The 27,296-nt window shown below is 40.7% G+C and overlaps 1 protein-coding gene across 3 annotated transcripts in view; it reads right to left on the bottom strand.

Annotated features, from left to right (window-relative positions):
* FLT3 (fms related receptor tyrosine kinase 3) overlaps positions 1-26,640 on the bottom strand; it is a 42,412-nt gene extending 15,772 nt beyond the window's left edge. For all 3 annotated transcript variants that reach the window (XM_082060475.1, XM_082060476.1, XM_082060477.1), the window contains exons 1-9: positions 26,569-26,640; positions 13,874-13,998; positions 12,028-12,230; positions 11,151-11,266; positions 8,784-8,901; positions 7,809-7,945; positions 7,062-7,201; positions 6,827-6,980; positions 2,155-2,320 (exon numbers count right to left, since the gene is read on the bottom strand). In XM_082060475.1, coding sequence (XP_081916601.1) covers positions 2,155-2,320; positions 6,827-6,980; positions 7,062-7,201; positions 7,809-7,945; positions 8,784-8,901; positions 11,151-11,266; positions 12,028-12,230; positions 13,874-13,998; positions 26,569-26,623 — 1,214 coding nt within the window. In that variant the 5' untranslated portion in view covers positions 26,624-26,640. The remainder of the gene's footprint in view (positions 1-2,154; positions 2,321-6,826; positions 6,981-7,061; positions 7,202-7,808; positions 7,946-8,783; positions 8,902-11,150; positions 11,267-12,027; positions 12,231-13,873; positions 13,999-26,568) is intronic.
* Between the last annotated feature and the right edge of the window lie 656 nt (positions 26,641-27,296).

Below are 27,296 nucleotides of genomic sequence, written 5' to 3'. Positions count from 1 at the left end.
GGATATGAAAGGAATAAAGTAGAACTGTTGGGAGATGGGATTACACAGAAGCCACCTAAAATTGGCAAAGTTAGGTTCGCAATGCATTAAGATATGTGATGACCTTTTTTCTTTTGTTTTGAGAAACCTTCTGCTCAAAAATCACATAGAAATCTGTGGTGCTACAACTCTTAGGCAGAATCTCCTGACCTCCCTACTCTTTGCTGCTTCTGGGAACTTTAAACTGAATGAAATATCTACCCCTACTCTCTTTCCTCAGGTGTAAGACATCTCTATCCAATGCTAGCATTCAACCAGAACTGGATAGTTTTGGGGGATGTTTGTACAGAAGAATGTACTTGTCAAACGAAATAATCACCAAATTAATGTATTTTTCCCTCAATTATATTTTTCCATAAAATAAATAGAATGATAAGTAAATGCAAAGTATAATTACCTAAATGAACATTTAAAAAAAAAAAAAAGTGTTTAACCAACAGTGCAGTCAGATGGATGGCTGAGCTGCCTGTTTGAAGCAGCCTCCAGGCCAAGCTCGAGCTATGGCTGTGGCTGAGCCGGCCCAGGACACGCTGCTCCGGGGACACAGGCTGGACATTTCCCCATCCTGCAGGTGGTGATCAGCGCTCAGCAACCACCACTCCTGCACTGCACAGCCTATCTGAAGTGACTCATAAATCCCAGGCCACCAGCGGCTGCACCTTACGATTAATGAGGGTTACCTAAGCTATTAATATATCAGAGTTCTCACAATTGTTCTTGTTGGCCCAGTCGATAGCACCTTCTTCCTATCTGGACTGAATTTACACCAGCTTTCAATCATGCAAGCAAAACTGACTGCTGCTCTTACAAGCAGTGAGAAGAGGTCCACAACAGCCGCAAAGCAAATCAGCTCAGCATTATCAGCTGGAGGGAGGTACCTATGGGACAAGGATGAGTAAATGCTCACAGCCTTCTCCTGAGACCTCATTTCCCAAATCATGCTTGACCACAAAGAACAGATCTGCCTAGCCCATGTCAGGCATTGCAGATTAGTCACTAACACCCACCCAACACTATCAAAGTTTGCTGACAGCCCTCACTTTATCAGCAGGGACAGAGTTCCTATGCCATTGCCAGGAGATGACAATTCACTAATCTGAACTGAGTTGTCTCTGAACCTTGTGAAAGTCTGACTCCAATACACCATCTGATGCAGACGAAAAGACCAGTCTGTTGTAAAGATGACTTGACAAGCTAGCAGATAAAACTAAGTGTACCAAAATACTACGGAAAGAAACAGTAAAAAGTGTAATCAAGGATGTGACACAGTTTTATGCAGATGCAAAGCGAGGTTTTAAAAATATGAGAAGAAATCAGTGCAGGCACCTTAACCCGTGCCTAGGTGCTGCTTAGCTTCAAAGCTAAAATTTTAAAGGAGTAGCTTGGCTTTATTTTCATTGAGGTGAGTAAGAGCTGTTACCTTGAAAACCATGGGACTGCTCTGAAAGAAACTCTGAAGGAAATTAGATAATGTTATCGAGAAACTAGAAAGCCTAGGGAATGGAGAAAACATTAGCCTTAAACAGGATTCATGCCAGAACTTCATTGTAGGAAATAACAGAAAAGGTAGATAACTAACAGGTTTATTCAAAACATGTTTTTCAGTAGCAGAAGAATATATGACCTGGGTAATGAGGAGAACTGGCATAGGCAGAGCTGAACAGATCTAATGGTGGCCTGGGAAACTATGGGGCCCTGGATTTGATTTGAGCAGTTTGAAAGACATTGGGAACATCATCAAGAATGAGATGACAAAAGAGGAACACATGGAACTTGTAAGCCAGTATGAAAACCACAACAGATCTGCAACTGAGAAATTATGTCAGAGAGAAAGGGAATGGCAAAATGCATGCAAACTAAAGGGTGGCTAGAGGCATAACTTTCCAAAGGGTTTATTATAACATGGAGAATAAAGTGATTCTAGAAGTTATCTGCATGAACTCTTTTTGAAAGCAAAAACAATGTTTGAGTGTCTTTTGTTAACACGGCTTCATCACGTGGCCCATCCACATTTTAAAAACACAAAGAGAGTACAAAATATGGACACTAAGTAGTCCAAATGAGATATAAAGAGTAAACATTATTATATCAAATTATTCCAAAATACTAAAGTACCTGCGTCCATCCACGCTGTAACTTTGTTTACATGAAAAGGCTTTTTCGGAAAATAGCCACATGCATCTAACTGGGGGATATGCTGTAAAGTTAACTGCAAAGCAAAATTCTTCCTCACCAATTTCAAAATCTTCTTTAGAGTCAGTTATATTTATAAATCCCTTTTCTGGAAAAAAAAAAAAAGGACAATATTAATATTTTATTACAAAGGCTGGACTGCTTAATGAAGGAATTTTGACATCTGTATGTTTTTAATTTTGGCTATCACAAGAAAAAAACCCACCATGTTACATCAGAAAAGGCATCCTGTTAATCAAAATAAGATAATGCTTCAAAACAGCATTGAAAGGATCTCACTGTGTTTAGCTGCAAGCAAATGATCTGAGACTGCTGAAATTGCACATTGGGTCAGACCAGAGCCCTTCCAAAATGGTTGAACATTTCTTCCCCATCCACCCTACAGAGCCACAGGCCCAACAATGTCATTATTTGGTTTGGTTTAGGTGTGTTCCAGGTGTTAACAGCTGCATTTCCTGGCTTTCCTCTGGGAGGGAACAAAACCAGGTGGCACCACCAGAATGATAAGATGTTGATAGTAGTTGTTTCTCTTTACCTGAAAGGAGTTGAAGATTTTGCAAATGAGTCTTGTAGCTGCTCCTTTATTTCTCCATCTAAATTAGACATATTTTATGCAAGACAACTGCAATATGAAAAGGTATTCTGAAGAGGTGCATGAACATCTTCATACCAAGTACCAAGCTGTTGGTACTTGCCCTGCTAGGGTGGGATTAGTTTAACCTAATGGAGCTGTCTGAAGTTCAGTGACCCACCTAAGTTACTTGTTTGGACCTCTAATAGACTCAGTGGAATGAGACAGGCATGTCCAGATGTATCTCATCCTAAAACAGAAGGTAACAAAACATGTACTGAACTGCTTCTGGAAATATCTGTTTCTTGACACTGACTGCTGAAGCAACCGAAGTCTCTGCTGAGGCTGGACCTCTCATGAAATGAAATTAATCCCACCCAAGGAGACTGAACAGCAGACACATTTGGGAGGAGGCTGTCCTAAAGGCATTGGTGGGGCTAGCATCAGTTCTGTAAAAATCACATAATCATATACGTTGGAAGAGATCCCTGAAGATGTCCAATCCAGCTTCTATCCAGAGCAGGTCCAACTAGATGAGGTTGCTCAGAGCCATGTCCAGCTGAGTTTGGGTATTTCCAAGGAAGAAGACTCTACAAGTTCTGGGAAACTTGTTCTAGACTTTAAGCAGTCACATGGTGAAAAACTGCACCATTGAAATATTGCTGGACTGGGTTTTTCATTTTTGAGTGTTTTTCTTCTGGTTGTAACCCTATATTCTGCTTGGCATGTTTTATCTCTGTCTAGCTTACTGGTTCAAAAAATGCGATCTGGAAACTCCCACATAAACCACAAAATTTTCAGTATTTTAAACCAAGAAGCAATTCCTTTCATGACTGCTCTGCTACTTTTTGATATTAAAGGCTTCTTGGTTTTATAAATTGGACCTTCATCTTTTGAATCATCTCTTGGATCTCAGCCTTCCAGGCAGAATGTCATCTCTGAGTGTACTGTTAACAACACAACCAGCCAAGAGTAAAGGCTTTCTCCAAAAGTGCACACACAGACCTTGGAGCAGAGTATGCCATTTTTCTGGAAAACAACTCAAAAGTAGTTTATTTCTTGAAGGAGAAAGAAAAGAGCACGTTATTGCTTGGCTTATCATTTTTTGGCAGGTTTAAGTGTATTTCTGCCAGAGAAACAGTGAACATAATTATTCAGTAAAGACAGAGAAGTGAGATGAAATCCTTGAGACTGGAATATAAGCTTTCAGGTCTCTGTATTAGTCATATTTGTTTATTTGTTGCTTTAAACCTAACATGTGTTGCAAAACAGCATCAAGATTGCATAGTGTTAAAAATTCTTTATTCAACACGGGTGGAAATTGAGCATAAGAACTGCAGAAACAAAGAGTTTAGCAGGTCCAATTAGCACGATCTCAGTTGTGCTTTGAAGTGGCCCAACCACCCTGCCTGACCTGACCAGCTACATGACATGGGATAAGTTGGTGAAACATCAATTAGCAAAGAGCAAACCAGAGCTGTCTGTCTGCAAGGCCTTACTAGAGATTAGAAGACCTCCCATCAATGTAGTTATGCTAGCCAGGCTCCCTAGGCAATGCAATATGTGCCAACCAAATGTTTTCTCTTGGTTAAGTTATATCATGATGATTCCCAGTAAAGTTATGGGTGCTGAATCATGCACACTGATGGTTTAACGGTAGGACACTGGTCATTTTGGGAACTAGCTAGCATAAATTCAAACCAACAGTGGTTGTCATTAATACATTAGGCTGGGGTGGATTAGAAGCACAGGATGTCCCTGTATGACCTTGGAGAGAGAAGCACAGCTGATAGCTAGGTATGACAACATCCGGCCACTTTAATCCACCACGGAGGTAAACAAACAGATTTTTTCATCAGCAAAGCCAAAGAGACTGCAAAGGTTTTGTTGGCATAAGGGGTATTAAGGAGGGTACAGACAATCATCATAGCTTGGCATACTCCAGTCAAAAAATACCCCACTCAGAAATACAGCCAGGAATATAGACAGTGATTGAAATATCTTGTGTTAACATGACACATGTTCACACTTGATAGTTTATGGATCCAAGAAGCCACTATTTCTGAACTGGGCATCAGTACTGAGAAAGAAGAGGATCTTGCCCTACCTCCAAACTATCCCCTCACTCCTACTTTCCTGTTTATTAAGAGGATGTGTGTAGAAAAAATGGCCAGGTATCATACTGGGTTATTGTAAATGATGACAGAACTTTCTGCTCAGTGGTAGGCAGAAACGAAAAAGAGGATACTGTGTGGGGAAAGTGATTTCTGAAGAGATTGGGGTAAGTACTCTCACTTCCTACTATTCCCTTGTAAACTCTGAGAGCAACTATATCAAAGGTCAAACGTGTGATGAGTGCTTCAGAGTGTTGTGTTCTCAGGGCTACAGACTCCAACTCCAAGCACAGCAGGCAGAAAACTACTCCCAGTGCCTACTCCAGCAACATGGTGCCAACTACAGCTTTCCTTTTTATGCCTTATTTCCAGACTTATGTTTATTTGTATATTATTTTCTTCTGAGAAAAAAGGTTCGCAGCTGAGGCTGTTCTGGACTAACATCAACATTGATGGCTTTTAAATCAACATGTTACTTAAGTAGAATGAGGTTTCCTTTGGTATGGTTTTGATTTTTAAATTTTTCAGGCCTTGGTATAGCTTGGTGTTAGAAGGATGGTTCCCTTCAGTGCCTGGGAAGCAGGAAACATGCAGAACAACCAATAACACTGGAATAGTTGTCTCTCTAGTTGTCTCTCTAGTTGCAGGTTTTCCTTCAGATCCATCACAGCTGCAGCAGCACTTCTGCACAGCACTTTGCCAGCACTGCCAGTACTTGCTATTCACCATCTCTCTGGGCATACATTCTCCATTAAGACAAAAGTTTTAATTTCTCTTTTGCTACAAGTTTTACAGGTTTCAGAGCTAATATTCTTCCCCAGATTTACTTTCCCATAAAGAATTTGGCAAACCCAAAGGGCCATTGTCTGTCACTCCTTTATCATAAGAGAAAAAGGTCATTTCTTGCTTGTTCTGGGTTTTGAGAGGGAGAGCCCACCACCGAGAACCTTTCAACTGTTTGATTCCTTCCTGGAAGACCCAAGTCAGGCCTGGTACAGAATTTCTACTTGCTGTTTTCTGTATAAGAGCCAGGAGCACCTGAAGAGACCATGCGAAACAGCAGAACAGTGACGATGAGAACTTTTGCCTTATCTCACTCGCTCCAAAAGTGGAACCAAGGTGGGATGGAGGTGCCGTACACAAGTGAAAAGGAGATGCAGTGCGAGCAAGTGGTGAGGAGACTGAGGCCATGACCACAGCTTTTCAAAACCCATACTGGAGTCACAGCAGGACATTTCTGTCTCACATCAATTGAGACCAGTCACTGGTAGTTCCAGACTCAGGCCAAACCAATACATATAGCATTAATAGCTGAACATGTGGGGCAGATAATATATCTTATATTCTCAGTCAGCTCCAGAAATTGTATTTGTGCAGTGTTTTATTATACATGCAGTTGTTCGTATCTGGTCTGCAGCTGCCTACATCTGAGTTGGTGGCACAGAAAAGGGCCACACGACTACGTTAACCCCCCTACCCAAGAAGCCCAAGGCACAGCCCCTGGGAACTCTATAGCTTTTTGTCCCCACAAAAAAACACTACAGCTTTGCATCACACCAGCCGAGAGTCATGTACAGTAACAAGAGATGCATTCCAGCCTCTAGAAATTCCATTGCAGCAATCATCCAGACTAGATCTCTAAACTGTGCCATTTCATTTCACTTCCAAAAGCACCGTCTTTTAATTTAAATTATTTGAAAGGCAATATAAAGAAAAGGTTGATTATCTTCAGGTACCTGACTGACTCAGTTCATATTAATCTCTTGGCTTTCCGGGACAGCCAATAAGTGCAAACAGGCTTCTTCCTTATAAAAGGAACTACAAAACACACCCACAAGCAAAGAACTGCCGCATGGAAAACAAAGCAAAACAACGAAGGGACAAAATTAACACTGGGGATTGGAATTACCTAAAACTCTAACCAAGGCAGTTTGATTCGGATGAGCTGTAGAAGAACAGGTGTAACGTCCACTGTTGCTTCTTCCTGCCGCTGAAGCAAACACATACTGGACTCGAATTGCTGAGAGATCTGTTTGATATTCTAATCCTTCAAACTGACGATCCTAGTTTGCAACAGAGATTCCCATTTAATCAGTTTTTAGTGCCCAATACTACCTTTTTAAAAATATGCCCTGTCTTCTTACCTGCTCAACTTCTTTGTTTTCAAAAGACAATTTTATTCTGAATTTATAATTATGGTGAACAGCTCTGCATCTGATCAGCAATGGTTCCCCGACTTTAAGAAGTAATTCAGGTAAAGGCGTTGTTCGTGTTTCATTTAAATCTAGAAAATCAAAACATAGTCACTGAAACAACTATCACTTTGCCTGGAAAAATGCTCAGATCAACATTTTTTTCTGCTAATGCTGTAAAAACATCTATTATTACATTGTAATAATAGTCGGAATTTGGGAAAACTACTCATTAATAATGAAATTAGTAAATTGGATGTCTGAAACCAAGTTTTGTCATAATTTACAAGATGCCTATAAGGCACAGTTCAGCACAGAGTTTAGGTCAGGTCAGGTTTATTTAAAAAACAAAACAAAACAGAAAAACAAACCTGAATTTATCTGTTTACTCATGATTATTTACACATTTATATATTTAGGAACAATTTGAAGAGCATTTCAGTGCAACACGGTCCTAAAAGCATGCACAAAAAGATAACAGATGTTTAGAAAATGTGGAAGGGCAAGACATTTTTTACAGAGGCCACAAATAGCTATTAGAATTTATAGTTTAGACATGAGACAGAGCAATCATATTCACTGTCAGATTTGTTCCAGTGATTACAAACAAGAAGCTTAGCCCAGAAAGAGTACTCAGATGAGCGGTGCAACAGCAACAGGATCCAGCTTGCATGTTACTAAATCTTAGAGGGAAGTTACCTATTGTAAAGAGTCTGCTGCATTCTCTGCCCAGGCCATTAACTGCACAGCACCATATATAAGTTTGAAATAATTCCTGTTGTGCCGCCTGTATGCCATCTATTTCCCCAGTTTCATCATGTATTTTATCAGGGCAACTGCAATTACAAGAACAATTATTCATTGACTCGTATGGTTAACCTCAAGCAAATAAATCTGATAAATCTCCAAGCCATGCAAACAATAGTGGGAAAACTGGATCTCACAACATTAAATAAAAAGGAACTAGGAATGGTGAAGATAAGAAAATTAAAAAGTCACCATCTAGGCAGAAATATGAGCTAAAATGACATGAGTATGCTCAAACTGGGCCATAGACAGGTAATACTGTAACTAAAATCTGTACAAGAGTGAAACCATAGAGGTTGAGCTTTCACATCGTATCTCTGAATTCTCGGTGGTGGGAGCTGCTGCAAATCCAGCTCCTGTTATGAGACCCAGATCTCAAACTGCCACATTGCAAAGAAAGGTATTATTCCCACTGTTAATAGAATGAACTTCATATATTAATAGAATAGAAAAAAAAATCAGAAAATTATGATCACTTGTAACATTTTCCCAGTTCTAATGTATTCACAATTTCAAAAAAAAAGTGAAAAACTAGAGAGAATAGGATACCTTTGATTTGCTCTGGGGATATTAAAATACCAGAACTTGGCATAACTTTTTTCAAGCCAAGAGATGAAAGTTTCCAAAAGAGGACAATTGCCCAAATTTCTAAGAAAAATACGTTGCAGCACTCCAAAAGTGGATCATGCAGGCACAGGTTTTCAATCAGCATGTGGGTGTGCAACACGGCAGAGCCTGTCTCCAGAAATTCTGACCCCAAACCTCTTCTTCTCCCCAGCTCGCTAGGAACATTAACCCTCTCTCTTCTTCAGAAGATGCTAAACTTTTACTCTAGAGATTCAACATGCATATAAATATACATCATACCTATCTTCAGGTGTTTTGCAAAATATCCACTCCACGGAGGGCCGGGGGTAGCTCTCAGATATGCATTCAATAGCATCTGATTTTTCCCTTTTCCTGAAATAGGGTTTGCCTGGTTTCTCTGTCAAAATTAATGCAAATATTTAAGAATACTGAAATAATTTTGAAACAGTGTTTTGCTCATTTCGTAGTACACTGAGTTACAGGGCTGTAATTTGTTTCAAGTTTCAACATCAAGGGAATAGAAAATTATTCTGCCCTAAGGATATTATGGGTTGGTCTCACGAGCTTTTCAGCCTTGATTGCTAAATGCAGTTTGCCTGTATCAAAGGCTTGCCTCTATACACCAGAGAACAATCCTGAGACTGATATTGAAAGGTGTTAATTTGCTGAGGTTGCTATTCATTTCACTAGGCAGGAGCACAGATACCTCACATCTCAACCCTGTGGCTTTTGGTGGAGTATCTGTTGGGACTACAAAGTCTCTACACAAAACCGCATCGCCGCATGCTACTCAGTCAGATCAGATGCACAATGGAAAAACAATGGGTTCTGATAACCAGGAGACTTCTCTATCCCCTATCTGTAACTTAGAGGGGAAAAGCTTCCCAGACGATTCTCAGTCCCCTGAAACTTTCGGGCTCAGACTTGGACTAACTATTAATGTAAAAATTTGATGCATTAAAACTGTTAAAGATTCGACTCAAAATGAAAAACACGGAGTCTGGTTTTAGGTCATTTTACAGTCAAATTGCAGCTTCTAACTAGAAGAGTGATATTTTCTTCAGAGCCATGTTTCCATTGTCTGCAAGGTGACATGTGAAGGTGAAACTAATACTCCTGGCTTTTTAATTTCTTTCTTCATTTACCTCTTATAAACTGGGCCTAGAAGAGATTTTTTCAAGTATAGAGATTCACATCTAAGTTGAAGGGTTCCCATCTAGCCTGGAGGATTTTATGAGAGATGTAATTATGATATTAGATTCACAGGACCAAAGAGAATACAATCCAAGCAATTGATATGGAAAAGATCTTTATCAAGACTGTTTCAACCTACTCTTACTTGCACATGTAATATTTTTTTTTACCTCTAAAGCCTAATTGATGTAGTTGACAAGGTAATTTTTAATTGAAGATTTAATACCCTGCCCCCTCAATGAAGCTGTTAAAATTATAACTGAAACATGCAATAGGCCTTCAAATAAAATGAGAGACTGGAAGCGACACTTCTGACACCTGAGTGAGAAAAAAAGACAAACAGAAGAAATACTGTAAAAACAGGTAAAGAGGAAAAAAATATTATTAGTCACAGTTTATTAAAAATGAGGCAAGTAATAATGCTTGTTGTTGAAAATGTCTCTAGAAGGGTTTGCCAGTTTTTTACCTGTTTGGATTGATGTTTAACTTTCTTTTCTTTGAAATTCCTTTTACATTTTAAAATTTTATCTTTAAATTGTGTCTTTTCCAGACAAAATAATATGGTATTTCTCTTCTGTTAAAAAATATCACGTCAACATGGGTCTTTTTTTTTTTTTAAGATGTTCTTGGACTCCCCTACTTAGAAACAGAAGATCAAACTTAGTTGCAGCAGTTGCCTCTGCATCAAAGATGTATCTTGTGTTGTCCTTGAGAAAATACAATCAAATCTGCTCCAACTGTGAGCCTTTCAAAAAGCACGTACTCTGTCATGAGCATTTAACAGCAGTTAAAATCTCAACTTCTTTAGCACCCTTGTGCTGAGCAGCTGCAGTACTGATGTGTTTCACCCTAAGATGCAATAAGCAAGTAAAGGCTGACACTGAGAAGAGGGACTTCCTCTTTTCCCTTCCCTCAGTGGTGCCTCTTGCTGCCCAAAGAACTGCGAAAGGAAAATCTATGAGAGAAGAGCAAAGAGACCCGGCACCAGGCACAGGTGCAGAAGTGGCAGAGTGGGATGAAGCATGACTTCAGAGTGCCAGAGACCCTAAAATAAAAGGGATATCCTGATGTGGTCCAGATAACAGCCCAGCTGACAACACCAGGAATAAACAGATTAAGACACAAGCAAACAAATCTAGCCTGCGAGCTTTGAGAACACACAAAAGCCACCCTTGATTTGTCCCTTTTGGGACAAGGGCAATCTCTCATAGGGGAGAAGTGAGCTTCATTTACATCTCTATTTTTTCATTTGTGTGGTTTATTGACTGACAAAAGCTGACTCTCATGCAGTTTGTGGTTTTGACTTCAGCCTCTGAAGACAGCTTCAAGTCCTATGAATATCTAGGAGAAGGTTGAAATGCAGCACATGAGAGCTTCATTGCTTTGAACTTGAGCCTCTCCCCTTGAACCTATTGATGGAGTGATCCCTTTCAACTGAGATGATATACTTACTTCGGATGAGAACAGGCACAACTACTGTGTAGTTGCTGTTTTTACTTATGACCGAGAGGGTGTATTTTCCAGCTTGTGCTTCTTTTATTTGAGAAAAAGCCAAAGATGCAACATATCTGTAAAACAGAAAGTAAAGCTGTATTTGCTATCTAGAAAGTAATATGCAGAACACACAATAAAATGTTAGCTCTTTAGCTCTAGCAAAAACCCTTCAGAGATACTAGCATTCATTATTTACATAGCATTCTTCAACTTGAAGTGTTTTCATCATGTATCTTCCTACACAAGCGGCATGTGTGAACTTAACAGGTACCAGAACCTTAACACTGAGCATTGGGAAAGATGGATTTTCTGAGCTTCGGACAACCGGGGAGGTCCACAGGGAAATGCTTTACTTACAGTCCCATCCTACATGTTTTGCAAGGGGAGGCAATAATCCAGTCTCAGGTTCTAGCCCAGGTTTGGCTGTGAGAATTAGGATGCTGTTGTTCCTGATCTGCAGTATGACCCTAACAAGTCACATAATTCTTCGTGCCTCAGTTTCTTTGGCTATAAAATAATGATTTTGCCCCATGAGCACTGCAAAGCTCAAACTGATCAATGCCAGAAGCTCCCTGGAGACCCCATGCATGATGATATACAAATTAAAAGAACAAGATTATTTCAAACTATTCCTGGCTTTGAGATTCTTATGTTTGTGTGTGTCTAAATGACAATCAGCAAAGTGCTGCTGGGTGACAGCACTTAAGAAAGATTAGAAGATTTTAAAAGGTAATGCATATCATTAAATTGGCATAGTCACAGAAAATATTCCATTTGAATTCTGAAAGAAATGATCTCTTAAAGGTTCTTTGATCCAGTACATTCCTTGACTTACCGATTCTCTGAGTCCAATGAAGGTTTACAAGGCTGGCTCTCTTTAAAGAACCAAGAGCATGAAATGACCTCTGAAATGTTCATTATCACTTTTAATTCAATATCTTCAAACAAATTGACTTCCACATTTTTAGTTGGTTCATAGATATTTTCTGTTCCTTGAGAATTCAAATAACACCCAATATCTTCCAAAATTTTAGAAATCTGCAGTGCAAGACGACAGATTGTTAAGTGTTTGTTAGCAATTATCTTTTTGCATTCAAATATTTTAAAGGATGCACTTCTGGAAAAGCTTTCATAAATTAGTAATACCTCATAATGCCAAAATATATATACAATATATACTGAAACAACACCTTCATCATGTCGTCTTCTGTTTTGTTTTTGTTTTTTTTTTTTTTTCATTTCTACTGTCAAACTTATTCATAAATACATTAAATTCTACTGCAGGAGAAAACACTATAGGATTTCTATTGAATTAGTTAATTCTGTTCTCTAGACATATATCGCAGAACCATTTTAGCCAGAAATATGACAATTTCACAGTGATACAGGGTATTCTCTACTCTCATTTTTTGTTTCCTTTCATGTAGAACCATAGGAAGACTCAGAGCTGTAATACAACCTTTCTGTTTGTGACCTCAGTGCAAAGGCAGGGCCAGATTTATTTATTTATTTATTTATTTTTAAGCATTCCACTGCTTGTCACTGCATCATCTACCTAGACTGCTCTGGCTCCTTGGGGCTTTACTAGGCAAGGAACATTTGGGCTTGGCACCTTCGCACCTTTCATTTCCCCACCATTGCGTGTAGCTAAAGGAGAATCGCAAACAGAAAGAGAATATGCCACAATCATTCTGAAAACCACTGACAGATTAATGAGTCTCTGTGCTTAACTGCAGCAAAAGGTGGGAAGTAAATATCTTCATCTGAAGAGCAGCTGTAAATGTCTCCCTTACTTTGGTAGGTGAAATTTACCCTGTGTAAGTTTATGAAAGGACAGAGTTCATCACATCCTCTGCCCGCACTGTGTTTGGCCAGTTGATTCTTCTCATTCTTTGCTCCTTCTTTGTCCCTTCTCTTGATCTGAGAATTATCTAGAGGTAACAGCCATATTCTGCTTTGCCTGACACAAGGACAGCATGGCTTTGACTGGTATACCTTCATTTGTTATCTGAATTATTGATTTATTTATCCAGAAATTAGAAATATTTTATCAGACTAACTTGAAACAAGAATCCTCAGGAAATATTTTAATCACAGGTCTCAGTTGCTTTATAATTTAGTTGCACACCACCTCTTCTTGGCTTTCTGCCATTTCAAGTCAGAAGAGAAGAAAAAAGAATCACATTTGATTCCCTATCCAGCTTTGGTGTCTCAGTCAAGCTTTAGACTAGGCAGGGATTTGTGGGCTTTGCTGGTGTGAACAGAGAGGGATGCAGCTTCCCCATCAGTCCCAGCAGCTGTGGCGCACACACACTCTGTGGCAGGCCACTGATTCACACCATGGCCTTGGCAATCCCCTCTTGAGGACATATAGGTTTTTACTTCAATACATTTCCAGCTATATTCAGCAACATTCAGGCACGCTAATGCGAGACAGCATTAAGGCAGCAACGAAAAAAACAGTTCTAGAGAAAACTAGAGAAACCTGTTTACAGTTTCAAAGTATGAATTGTGATATGTATTTCCCTCTAACCCTCTGTAGTCGTATTTGGCCTAACCCTGGTTATTTTGACTGTGACATCCCCACAGCCTACAGGTTTAGGGTGTTGTAAGCTTCTGGGAAGGTATTTCTGGAATGGATGGGATTATTTTTATAAGCAAGTCATTCTCTGTTAGATTACCTTAGGAGATACTGGTGTCTCTGGTGTTCCTGAACCTTCATCCTTCTGTCTGATAAACACACATGCAATCTCAGATGTGTTTTGCTTCATTGCAGAAGTGAAAGTAACTGCTGTCATAACAAGAACTGTAAAACAGAAATAGAAAACAAATGTAATCATGTCTAGATCTCTGCTCAGGCATAACCATCTTAGTAAAAATAAAATACAACAAAACTGTAGAGAGATTACTTTCTTTTAAGGCAAAAGGAATATGCAGATATACAATATGCTTTTGCAAACTCTGTGTATTGAAGCAGTATTCAGAAAACCTTTCAAAAGCATAGATCCATCATGCTTCAGAAGTATGTTCCATAAAATTGCAGAAAATGTCTAAAGATAAAAGCCTCTATGTGTTCTGGAGGCTCCTTCAGAAACCACACTACAAAACAGGCTCCCTCTTGCAGCTCACTTCTGCATCACCATCTCTGAATGGGCCCTACAGCACCAAACCCTGCAGCCCCAGGCCAGCATTTGCCCATTGTGAGCTGGAGGATCATAATGCACCATTGGCACTAAGGAGATGTCCAGGTCAGAAACACTCCCCAAGCACCCCTCACTCCTCCTCAGAGTGATGGCAAAATAAAGCAATGGCAGAAGAGAGCCCTCAGGCTTGCCTTTGGAGCCCACACTCAGCTCACCCAAGGACTCAAGATCTAGTCTTCCCTTTCCCTTCTCTCCAGGACAGGCTGCATTTGTTCTGATGTATCACACACTCTCCTGAGCCTTTCTGGCATGGTTTTGTGCACCCCAGCAGTTCACAAGTGAGGACCAGGTTAGATGCTTCTTCTGTTGAGCTGCCATTCACAGCCTTATGCTCTTCCCCCTCCGGGAAGCAAACAAGGCAGCAATTACCATTATTTTGAGGAAAGCACATGCAGAAAGTGGAAGGCAAGGAAGAGTAAGCCCATGGATTTCTCCTGTCTTCTTCCTCAGGCCTCCCTGGTTCTGTCATACCCCGTTGTCCCTTGCCAGCTCCCAGCCCTGGCAGGAGAAGCAGATGTCATTTCTCATTACACATAAGGAGCAGTGTGGGAAAGCTTCTGGTGCCTCAAAGGCACCATCTCTCTGCAATGCTTCATGTGAGTCTTTCTGCAGAGACTGCAGCTTGAAAGGTCACCTTTTAGCCTTAAAGGAGCTATATAGTAACTAGGCCCCCAGCATTGCACCATGAACAAGAAAAACAGAAGTAAGACTGCACAACTGGCAGGGCTAAATGTGTTTGATTTCCATTAAGTCCCTAAAGCCAGCCCCCAACAGTACAAATAAGCACTGAATCATAAAATAACATCTCTCTCCTGGCGACCTGGGAATTTTCTGCCCTTGGGTCTTGTTTTTTTGCCCTTTTTTTTTTTTTTTTTCCCCTCCTTCATCTTCTGACATGGTTGGACATAGAGCAAGGTGCAGAGCTGAAATGAGGAAAAAAAGCAAATATATCAGGAAGTGCTTGAACGATTAAATTAATGTTTCTGCAGGTGATGGAAGGAGTAAAACTGGAAAAAGGAAGAAATGAGTAAGAGTTACTGCCATGTCCTCTTTGATGTTTGTACCTTCCAGAGCTGTCTGATCTCTAAGCTGACAACACTTTGACAACCTCTTCTCAGTTCTCTTAGCAAATGTGGATTAAGACTGAATTGTTCTCATTCAGGCACCTAACATATACTTCATTTTGGGTGCCGCCTTTCCACAGTATACACAGGCAATGGTCTGCTTTTGCAGACCTCAGAGGAAGATCCTGTCCATCCATCTGTGATCCCCAGGAAAGGTGAACAGGACTTCTTTAGGGAGATGTATCTCCCTCCATTGGTGATAAAGATGATGGTGGCACTTCTTGAGACAGTGAGTGCCAGAGGGCATCTGAAAGTCTGTAAGATGCATTAGGTATCTACACCAAGCATGCTGAATTCCTCCCCATCAATGCAACCCAGGTTTCCAGCCCTCCCACGAACTTTTCACCAAGTCCTTCTCTGCTCAGCTTTCTCCACTTCTGTTTGTTGGCCACTCTACTTTTCACATTTTTCAAACCAGGGACCATCTCACTGGCTCACAACCAGGGGCTCAGCTGATGGAAACGTGTCTACGTCTATTGATTTCTAAGACACACCAACTGAAAACACCTGAAAATACAACCTCAAAAGTTCAACTCATTTGGCCTGTTAAGCATTCCCTTGCTTCAGCTTTCTATCTGCAAATAGTTTTAGCTTCAGCACAAGCTGAGCCAATTTATCCTGGCATCACTCCACTTTGTTCACATTGCCTTGTTAGCAGGATGCCTAATGCTGCAGTAGGATAGAGAAAGATGTATTTAAACACCAACAGGGAAAAGATTTGCAGCTACAAGTTAGGCAGAAGCAGACAGATGTAGCAGCGAGACTGTGAGTGAGACACGCAAACAAGGTGTCTGAAGAACTGGAACTGCATCTGTATAGAACAGTATGTGGGAGTATATGCTGGAAGAGGGAGTAGCGAGCACCCTGATATGACACCCTCATGTATAAGAGAAAATGGGACTCCCTGACCTGTTAACTGCTAGAGCTTGTCACTGCTGTCCTCTACTTTTTTTCTTGTAAAATTCAATACGGTTTTTAGGGTTAGAAAGGGTATTGTGAACCTGAGGTGATTCCAGCTCCTTTACAGTGAGAAAAAATGAGTAATGTTATAGTCAGAAGTGTTTACATGACACGGAGTAGCCTAAACTTGTGTAGGTCTTAGAGAAACACATTGCATTGACAAAGTAGAAAATGAGAGCATAACTGAGGCTTTCAGAAGAAGCAGGATCTAGAAAATAAATATTGAGAAAATGGTAATGCTCTGATTCACCATCTTGATCTTTCAGCTTCTAGCTCGCCTGTTCAGGACTGTAGTTATGATCTGCATGTCAGTCATCCTCCCAAAAGCTCAAAGTAAGAACAGCAGAGAATGAAAGCACTGGGTAAGGAATATCAGATATGCAGTGTACATAATCATGTTGTGTATTGCTGAACTGTAGTGAAGCTGGAATGGAAATAAATTGCTGCCTCTAAACAATGTTTGTTTATGCCTGCTTTCCATCTCCATTATCTTCTTATAGGTTATACAAAAATAAGTGCAGTAGGAGAAATCTTATTCTCACTGAAGTCAGACAAACCTCTACTTGCCGGAAACTGAGTCAGGATTTCATCAAGATGTGTAGACACATATATGGGGAAATGCCTGTACAAGTCATAAATTGGGCTTCCATGTTATGGTGCTGAGAAGAAAGGACTGAATCTACTGAAGAGATATCAAACCAAGAAAGTATGTTTAAGCTAGTTCAGCTATCAGATGGTTCACCTAACGGAACTGCTTACAAAATTTTATTCTCAAATGGGAGATGACTAAATTAGCCTTTGGAACACTGAGAAAGCCACTCCAAAATATGTTGAAAGTCTGAGTTCATCGGAAAGAGATTAGCTGAGGAACTGGAAGACTGTGAAGGATGAAGGGAAAACCTTTCTCTTTGTACCAAGGATGCATCTTGTGTTTTTGTTCAGCTCAGGGTGCTTAGTATAATATTTTACATAGCAGTCGGGCCTTTCCTAGGCATAGAACAATCTTCTGCTCTGCTTTACAGCTCAGGAGATTTACATAAAGCAAACAAAGTTTTGCTTCTTATTTGGCTGCAGACTGTTTTCTCTGGGTGAGAATCTCTGGATCAACTTTCTAAAATTTTCTTCCTGATGAGGGAAAGTAGAAGGACCCTTTTTTGTAGGAAAGCCACAGTTGTCCCACAGTCACGTATTGCCAGAAACAAATCTGTCAAAGTGGTGACATTGATGAGCCTAACACACATACATTAACTATTTAAAAAACCCCACACCTTTGCATGTGGCTCCCTTTTCCTCAAAAGAAACTTGAGGTGGATCCTGAAGTGAGAATTTTACTCAGCATAACTACAATAAAAATCAGAGAGAGGTAGGATAGGTAGAAAGAACTGATCTTAAATTAATTCTTACCTCTTGACCATATATTATTTCTCTCCCATCAAACTTAACTTTTCTCCTTCATCAACTTTTAATGCACCTTCCTTCCTTGGTGTCTTCACCCTTTCAGCTTAACTAACTCCCAGCTTCCAAAAAAATGCAACCTGCCTGTTCATTCCTACATGATGATGGGGCCAGAGGTGTTGCTCTGTGTTGCGGAATAACAACCGTGTTAGAACAAGGTTTAACAAGCAAGGTGGGTGACAAGATGTCCCTGTTGCAGCTTGTGCTAATTGTGACTAGTTGTTGTAACACTAAATGGGGTATGTATAGGTCAGGAACAGTCACTTATCTGGTCTTACCAGTTAATTACAACAAACATCACGTGAACTGATTTAGTTATTTACAGCCATGTTCAAGCATGACTGACATTTGAGATGGAAAAAAAATCCTATAGAATGTGGTAGCTCTCCAGGAGGGTTTGGTGGAAGGGAACCAAGAATCTCTAAACTTGGATCACTGAGTAGGAAAGCAATGAGAAGAGGGGAGCAGGGGACGCTGTGTCGTTTAGGGAAGTGCTTAATTAGGCTCCGTGCACTGAGTCAAAAGCTAATAATGAGAAACAACACGTATTATATATCGTCCTGGAAGGCTATTGTCGCCTGCCAGTCTTGTTTGCCATTGCCCGCAATCCTCCACCTGGGTTATTTTTCCACCCGGATCCACTCCCTCCTCCCCACCCACTACCTCATTTTTCCCCTGCAGCCGTTCAGGCAACGCCATCACACGCTGCTGCTCCGCGGGGCTCTTCTCCCCGGGTGAGGAGCCTCCGCGCAGAGGGACCCACAGCTGCCAACACCGCGGTCGGGTTCGGCGGCCGCCAGGGGGCGCTGCCGGCCCGCGCAGCCCCGCGGAGAGTGGGCGCTCCGGCGGGGCCGGGTCAGGAGCGGAGGCGCCGCGGGACACACGCTCGGCCCGCAGGAGCGCAGGGTTCTTTCCCGACTGGTGACCAACGCCACCAGAATGGCTCCTGTTCACTTGTGGAGGAGCTGCCCTGCATTTTTTTTTTATTCTTAGGAAATGGAATGGGAAACAAAAAATCCTTGGAAATTATTTCATACATTAATTAAATAATTGATGATAGATAGCTGATTTTTTCCTTCTTTTCTTCCGCAGCAATATTTTCCGATTTTTTATTAAAGGACGGCTTAAAAATACTGACTCTTTCTGGGGAGATCCCACAGTCATCCTCGTATGGCTCAGATAACATTCTGACTCAGTTATATCATTATATATCATATATTCATTTTGAAACATTTTTTGTTTTAAAGGGCATTTTTTGCACAATAATAACTTGCACATATACAATTAAAGCTTCCTACTCAGCAGAACAGCTTCAAATAAGTTGTCTCCCTATTTATTATAGTGATCTCAAAGCGTTTCTTTTGCAGAGCTATTAAACCAGAACTTGTTACAGTGAATAACCATTTCTAATTCAACCAGTACAAGTGCCATCAAAGGGTTCTGTTGCTTGATAACTTATTCGCTTTATGTCAGCTTCTGTAGTAAAACTACACTGCCTCTGCCTACAAAATCTGTTTCCCTAGTCCTTCCAAATTTGGAATATGAGAAAGACATAAGAACTTTGCTCAGTCTACCTCAGGAACATCAGTGCCGAGACCCACCTACTCCACCATAGTTTGCCATGTGCAGCAGGGAAGTGCCTGTCCAAAAATTAATTTTCTATATTTTTCATATTCCTCAACCTCCATTTTCAGGTCTCAGATGAAAACAGCTGCAAGGAATTTACTCTTTCACATTTTTTTGTATATCTAATGACTTGTGCATAATTTCCAATAATTTATTCTCTGTCTTGTTACATCCTAACATATTTTGGTACAGATTTCAGAAAATTTCATCTTTTGGATAAAATTACACCGTTCGATGCTAGTACCTTTCTTCTTAGAGAAAGGCCAGTCAGCTGCTCTGCCTATGGCTCATTGTAGCCAGCTTATAAATTACATAGAAGTTTTAAGACAGAATCATTGAGATGGCTGAAAATTTCAAATCAGGAATTACACTGGGGATGTATTTTACATTCCTCTGTCAGAGACCCAAACAAGACCTTATCCAACAGAGCAGGTAGCTGGGAGTCAGCAGAGATACTCTTGCTTTTTTACCGGTTACTTACAAGTATGTTTGTTTCAGTGTCTTATGTAGTAAAAGTAAGCCAATGATAACACGAAGTGCAGACACATTCTTCACGTGATACTACTACATATTGAATTTTATTGACTACTTTCACCATCAGTTTTATTGCAGTCTGATATCAAAATAATGATCTGTGATTCATATTGTGATTTCAGTATTCATTTAAGCCAGGATGAACAACAACCCAGTTCGACTTATTTATATAATTCTATCATTTTTCAGACTTTCTAATCATATACCTGCCCTCCTGAGTATGAGACCTGCTGTTCCTCTGCAAATGAGTTTCTGTTAGTGAGGGATTGTGTACATTTACAAGCAGCCCAACCCCTTTAGCTGTTGCGGGCTTCTTTGCTAAATATGAACTGGCCCTAGCACCATGTTGCTCCTTAATTTCTAGATTTGCTTTGACATGACCTTTCTGACTTCTCGGTCTATGTCAGTAATTTATGGTTTTTACCTGAAACAGCAATTAAAAAAAATATCTTCTTAGCATGAAGCAAATGCTGAAGGCTGAAGCAAGACATTTATCTCTGTTTTATCTCTCTGTCCTGCTTCTTCTGTTTTTTGTTTACCTGGGCTTGGGTGAGGAAGGACTGCAGGGTTGTATTCAAACCCTTATTTGTCTTTCATTTCACTAAGATAACTTTCCACCTACCTTCCCTGGGCATCTGAGATAAAGGTTCTGCCCAAACAGCAGAACTGTTGTTTTGCTTGTTATTATTCATTTTGTCTGCTTTTCATGGGACTAGCTGAATAAATGACAGCCCTTCCACAGGTCTCTGGACCATGATCCCATGGTGACTTCTTTGCTTGAGCTGATGCTTACAAGGAGCTCGCTGAAATCCTTGCTGCTCTACCCACAGTTGGTGCCATTCCAGGCACTTGTGATCTGGTTTACAAAGAATAACTGCGACTGCTGAGGATGTCCCTTTTTGGGAAGTGGCTGAAACGTGGCTGAAAATGCCATCAACCTCAGCCACTGTGGAAATCTCCCTTTCTGAGGAAGAGTCTCCTTGGTGGCTGGTTCTTCTGCTTCTTACCCACATCTTCCATCCTCTCAAAAGGGCTGCTTCTGGGCTCTCACATCACCCAGACCTTTCCACCCCACTAAGTGTGGTGAACAATGGAATTCTGGGCTGCATTAGGAGGGGTTTTGCCAGCAGGTAGAGGTCCTTCTCCTCTGCTCAGCACTGGGAAGGACCCACCTGGAGTCCTGTGTCCAGTTGTGGGCTCCTCAGTATGAGGGACATGTACATACTAGCGAGAGGCCAGTGAAGGCCCACAAAGATGATTAAGGGACTGGAACATCTCTGCTATGAGGAAAGGCTGAGAGAGCTGGGACTATTCAGCCTGGAGAAGAGAAGGCTTGGGGGGATCCTATCAATGTACATAAATACCTAAAGGAAGGGTGCAAAGGGGACGGAGCCAGGCTTTTTTCAATGGTGCCAAATGACAGGGTCAGAGGCAATGTGTACAAAGTTTTTCACTATGTGGGTGACTGAGCAATGACAGAGGTTGCCCAGAGAGGTGGTGGTCTCCACCCTCAAAGATATTCAAAAGCTACCTGGACAGTGTCCTGGACAGCTGGCTCTAGGTGGCCTTGCTCAAGCAGGGAGGTTGGACAAAATGGCCTCCAGAGGTCCCTTCCCATCTCAACATTTCTGTAATTCTGTGAACAAAGGGACAATTCTGTGGGCAAAGAAGCACTGGTGTGATGCCACCACAGAGGTCCCTCATGAATCAGGAAATGGCATTGGGCTGTCTTTATTCTTGATGGTCCTCTAGAGGATGTTTGCTCATGGGGAGGGGAGGTTTATGCCACTAAAAAGCTGGATAGACAACCCTGAAGCAAAGCAAACAGATATGTTTCATCTAATGACATAGTGAGTTTGCTTTAACTCTTGTTTTTTTTTTTTTTTAAACTGCTCTGTATTTAAGTCCTCCAGTCTCATTACCTGACACAGTCTAGCACTTCTAATGACATCAGTGGAATTACTAACTTCTTGCAAGCAAGGGCTACTTAAGTACCTAAAGATAAAGGTATGAGATTCCTGGCACCTCATCAACAAGGAGAAAAGGATCTCCCCAAAAGAGAAATGAAAACAGATTGCAGATAATGAAATGATACTATTTGTCATCCTAGTATTTTAGAACTTCCCTTTTAAACGAAAACAACAGTTTTCACAACTGACTATAGTATATTTTCTATCCCTTCCTGGAAAAGGAGGTGAGAACAGAACACAGAGGGCCTGAATTGTATCCGGGAGAAGAATGGACAGAAAGAGGGAGAGTGGGAGAGAAAGATTCTGCTACAAAATATAAAAAGATAAAAATTAATCCAAAGTATTTGATAAAAATGGTAGTTGGTGTTTGGCAACAAAATCCATAAAAATTAATTAAAAAAAATACTATCATTATGAGGTTAGCATTAAAAAACAATTGCAATTTCCAAGCAGTTGTACAAATGTAAAATCCAACATACTCCTCAAAGAGCACATTGTAACAATAAAACACTTTCCAAACCAGCCCTTGTAGCTCACCAGTTAGAAATCTTATCTACACAATTAAGCCTAGACTATAAAGAAAGGAGTAAATAATGTTTTACAACAGTTACAGAGCTAAATATCCAGGTGATAAGCTAGCTTTTCTGTCTGTTTACCCTGTTCAGGTTTTTCAGAAGGTTTTAAGGAAACATCTTCAAAAAAATTAAGGAGTTGTTCCTTCCTTTGGATGGGAAATAAGCACACAACGTTTACCCAGCTATCTGTATAGCTTTGTTATCATCTTATTTGTCATGAAATATAGAAGAGAAAATAAGAGTCTATACTTCCAACACACCAGCAATTTCTAGGGTATTATCTGTGTTTGAAGGGTTACAGATTCCTTAAGGTAGCATTTTGCATCATGTTTCAGTTTAGAGTCCCATAGTATCTTCTTAAATGTGTTTCCATTAACAGTCATAGAGTTAAGCCATATGGGAAATAAGGTCTTCCTGCCCATTTGAGAAATGCTGCTCTTTGTTGGCTCCCGATTGATGTTTTGGTCCCTATTTTCCTTTTAAACAGTCCATGTCCTTTTCTAGTGTTACTATAAAAAATTGAAATTGTTTTTTGCTTCACTCATGCTCTTCTACATTTTTTCTTTGTAAATGTTTTACTCTCCAATTTCACTCCCATTGCTATTTGATGGACCTTTTCATCCCTGCCTTTCACAGGGAACATCTCCATTAAGATTTTTAGAAAGTCTAACTCAACCCAATGAACCAAAACAACTTCTCAGCTAACAGTGCAGAATCTTCAACCTGAGTCAGTTTATGCCACAAAGTTTCAGATCTTTTGAAAGACACATTTTCTGAAATTCATGAACAACAGGTATCCTGTGCTTTACTATTTTGGGATCATTATAGGAAGGGTTCTCAACAGGGATGCTGCAGAAGGACAGAATGTTCACATCTCTGCTCTGTGACAAACTGGCGACCACTGAGCTGCACAGTGTCCACCCACGCACTGCTGGGCAGAGACGTGGGGGTGGCCCTGGCAGTCGGGCTGTGCTCTGGACATCTTCCAGCTTCTTGGTAGCTTGAAATGTGGGTAACTTGAGGAATTTTCTGAAGAAAAGAGGGGAGAAGCAAGTGGGGACAAAGCTCAAAAGAAATAAAACACCCATAGTGTTAAGTTGTATTTACTTCCATTGGAAAACAACTATTTTTCTGCATAATCCTTTCACCTTCAGGAATTTTCACTTCAGAAGTAATACCTTATCTTCTGATCCATGAAATGGTGATGGATGACCATGAAAATATGTTCTGTTGGGCATGACTGTTTGCCTGAGTAAGCAGATCATGTACTGGCCTTACCCAACATTCAGAGCTGGCTTGCACCCAGGTTTTTGCATGTCTCAGGAAAGAGATTGTAGTCAGGATCAAACTTGATTCTCCCTGGGGTGCTCATTGATTTTACCTTCCTGCTGGTGGCAGGGCTTGGTGCCTGAACTTGCTCTGGAATGTTTGTCAGCTGGTTTGTTGGAGAGAAAATGGTGTATTGCTGGGAGATGGACAGATCCTGCAAGACAACTGTGTCCCAAGCATTTCTGGGTCCTTCTTAAAAAGCAGAAGTGTGCCGGCCTATCTCATATTTTCCTGGGTCTCCACCACAGGAACGTAAAGGACACTTGCATGTTTTGTGAGGGGTTTTTCAACAGTCTGGTTCTATAGTTTTTGTGCAATCAGACACACCATAATCTAATCCAGAGCTTGTTAGGGCCTGAGCTTGCAGTCCTTGCTCATAAGAAATTTCTTCTCTTTTGCCAGCCACAGGGAGATCTCAGTCAGTATCTGACAACTTCATTTCTCTCAGTTGTTCTGAAAGTGCAGGTAATCCCATAAACAGCTCTTAGTAAGAGAGGGTGCAATAAAAACAAGGGAGCAAGAGCAGTTGTTAATGGAAAACTTCCCCTGATGAGAAAGGTCACCAAAAGCCTCTGTTCATCACAAAATTCCCCTGTTTGCAAAACATGAAACTACTACTGCCTCAGTACCCAGGCCGGCCCCATCCACCCTTCCACCTCATCCACTAACGCAGGCTAATTATATGCTAGATAATATTCTCTTTAACCACAAGCTCTTGCTTAGGATGACCAGCAAAAGTTAAGAAGATGATGAACTGGAATAGTGCTTTTAATGTATATAGGTGTATTTACATATATATTGTATTGTACATTTTGTTTTCTAAAGTTCTTGGGATTACTATTACTATTACTAAAGTCCTTGCTGCTGGGGAACATTTATTTCCAGCAAATATCACAGGTAAGATGCTTTTTCTTTCCTGCGACTTTTGCAGTTCTGAGTCCATAATTTAAAGACAGACCTGATGCCTTAAGTCTAGAGACGCTGTGTACTTTCTTCTCTAGGTGTTATTATAGCTTAGTTTTGCTGGTTAAGTGCGGCAGCTTCTGATTATTATGGTTCATCATATGGATACCCTCTGTTGTCTGCACAATTTATTACTAGGTCTTGCCTCTAAGCAATAGACAGATTCTTAAAGGGAACACACACATTTTTAAGACATTACATATAATTAATTAAAAGCTTAACATTTTTTACATCAAAATTGATTTTTAAAAAAGAGTGATTTGCTAGAGAGAGATGTATGGAGCTAGCAGTTCTCAAGATTTCTGCTGTCAGCTATGCCTTTGATCCTTCAAATCCTAGCCAGTTTGTGTGTCTAAAAGCATTTGCTATTTTTCCCTATAACAGCTAGTCTTACAAGAAGTAGCACTGCCTCCCTATATACCTCACTTTGACTAAATAATATCTCAACAGAAAGAACACCGGTCGTCCTGGAAGATAATCACACCTTGGGGCTCTCACACCTTTTGTTCTCTCTTTGCAGAACTGTCTATTAGCCACACCAAAGTCTATCCCTTGCAGGGCCCTTTGGGCACAATCACACCCCAATCCCAGATGATTATTTTCTTTTTTTTTTTTTTACTTTGTTATGCAGCCTGTAAGACTAGCAAAGCTCAGTCAAGAAGAAAACACAGAAATCCCTCTTCAACAGGGTTTGCTTAGTAGTAGTATCAGCAGTCAAGCAAAGCAGGAGATCATAAAATACTCATTTTCATTTTTACTCCACCTTCTCCTCAAATAGCTCATGTAGACTTTCAGCCATGAATGAATAATATCTAACAATTGCTCTTTGAAGTAAATATTATTATCCCTGTACATGGAGCTGAAAATGGACTGTAGGTTGTTAAATAACTTTTCCAGGCATACATCAGAACCACATAAATCAGAGAAAAAACACACTGTCTTTTTGTTTCAGTCCTGGATTTTGAATCAGCAAGATCATGTTTGATAGCAGCAAGCCACTTATTTTAGAGCTAGAGAAAAATAGTTGCAGGCATTTGAGATGGAAGCAAATCTTATTTCCTTTTCTCTTAAGAGTTAAATGTTGAGATGGTTTTCAATAGAGGAAATCAAGCCTTAAAATACAAAACTCCTTACTCTAACAAAACAAAGAACTTGCTAGATATTAATATCGTGCCTTCTTCTATTTAGATCATTGAACAACAATAACAAAACCTGGTTAGATACAGATGCATTGTTATATTTCGCTTCACCAAGGTATCAGATTCACAGATTATTTACCTGGGAAATTGCAGGTAGATTGTTTAAAGTGATCAGGTCAAGCTAACATTAACACCAGGAAACAGATTTATAACAGGAAAACAAAAATCAGTATATTTAAATACTTTTTGCCTTGAGCATGAAATGTGTCAGGTGCAGTGAGAGCAAAAGCCAGGCTGGACTGAGAAGGATGAAGATGATGGGAAGGAGAAAAGCATCCCTAGAAGAGAGAAGAAATGTGGGACAGAAAATAAAATATGTGAAAGAAAATAAATGGATAAGAAGTCAAAGGAGAAAGAAAGGAAAGATGTTAATGGATGCAGTGAGAGACTGTGAAATGAAGAGGAAAAGGTCCAAGAGGTAGTGTGAGGAGACCTTACCTGCCAGGTGAAATGGGCTTCCAGCAGGGCAGCCGTAGGGCCAGACAGCTGCCATGGCTGACAATGCCCTACAGTCCCCTGGCCCCAGTGAGTGAACCGAGCCGCGCAGGTGGTTGTCTTAAGGGTGCACGTCACTGCCCACAGCGAAACTACTTCTCAAAAGTGAGGGCCCGAGACCCAAGCCTGAAGGAAACGGCTGTGGGATGGAGAGAAGAGGGGCCTCTCTGGGGGTCAGGGACGTCTTCCTTCTGTTGGAGGACGCCTCTACCAAGCTGAGCAGCTGCCTCCGCTTCTGCTGCTCAGACCTTGCCTGGTTCTTTAGCCCTTCACTCACACTTCTACAAAAACGTATTTTCTTGGGTAAATTTGGTGCAGCTGACTTTTTGATGTCTCATCTCAATTCTTATTTTCAAAGCATTTATGGTTTCTGCTTTCATGCACTAGCAGTCTGCATAATTTCTCTGAGTATTGATGAAGGAAAGAGCAAGTGGCACTGCCAAGCTAAACAGCTCAAAAAAAAAAAAATCCAAATGAAGTTTGTGTGACACCATGGGAATACCCTGCTGCATCTGTCATCACAGGCCAAGGGAGTTTTCCCGTGCTGGGTGAGCACTTGGTCTGCTGGTGGCAGAGGACCTGCTGCGGTCATTGCCGAGAGCTCAGGGGGCTTCCACCCAGATGGGGAGCATGTTTGTGGCATGGGGCTGTGTTTGCACCAGGGGGAACAG

The sequence above is a fragment of the Streptopelia decaocto genome, assembly GCF_964273445.1.
Source record: "Streptopelia decaocto genome assembly, chromosome: 1".
Lineage (NCBI taxonomy): Eukaryota > Metazoa > Chordata > Aves > Columbiformes > Columbidae > Streptopelia > Streptopelia decaocto.
This window is presented reverse-complemented; position numbering and strand designations above follow the sequence as displayed.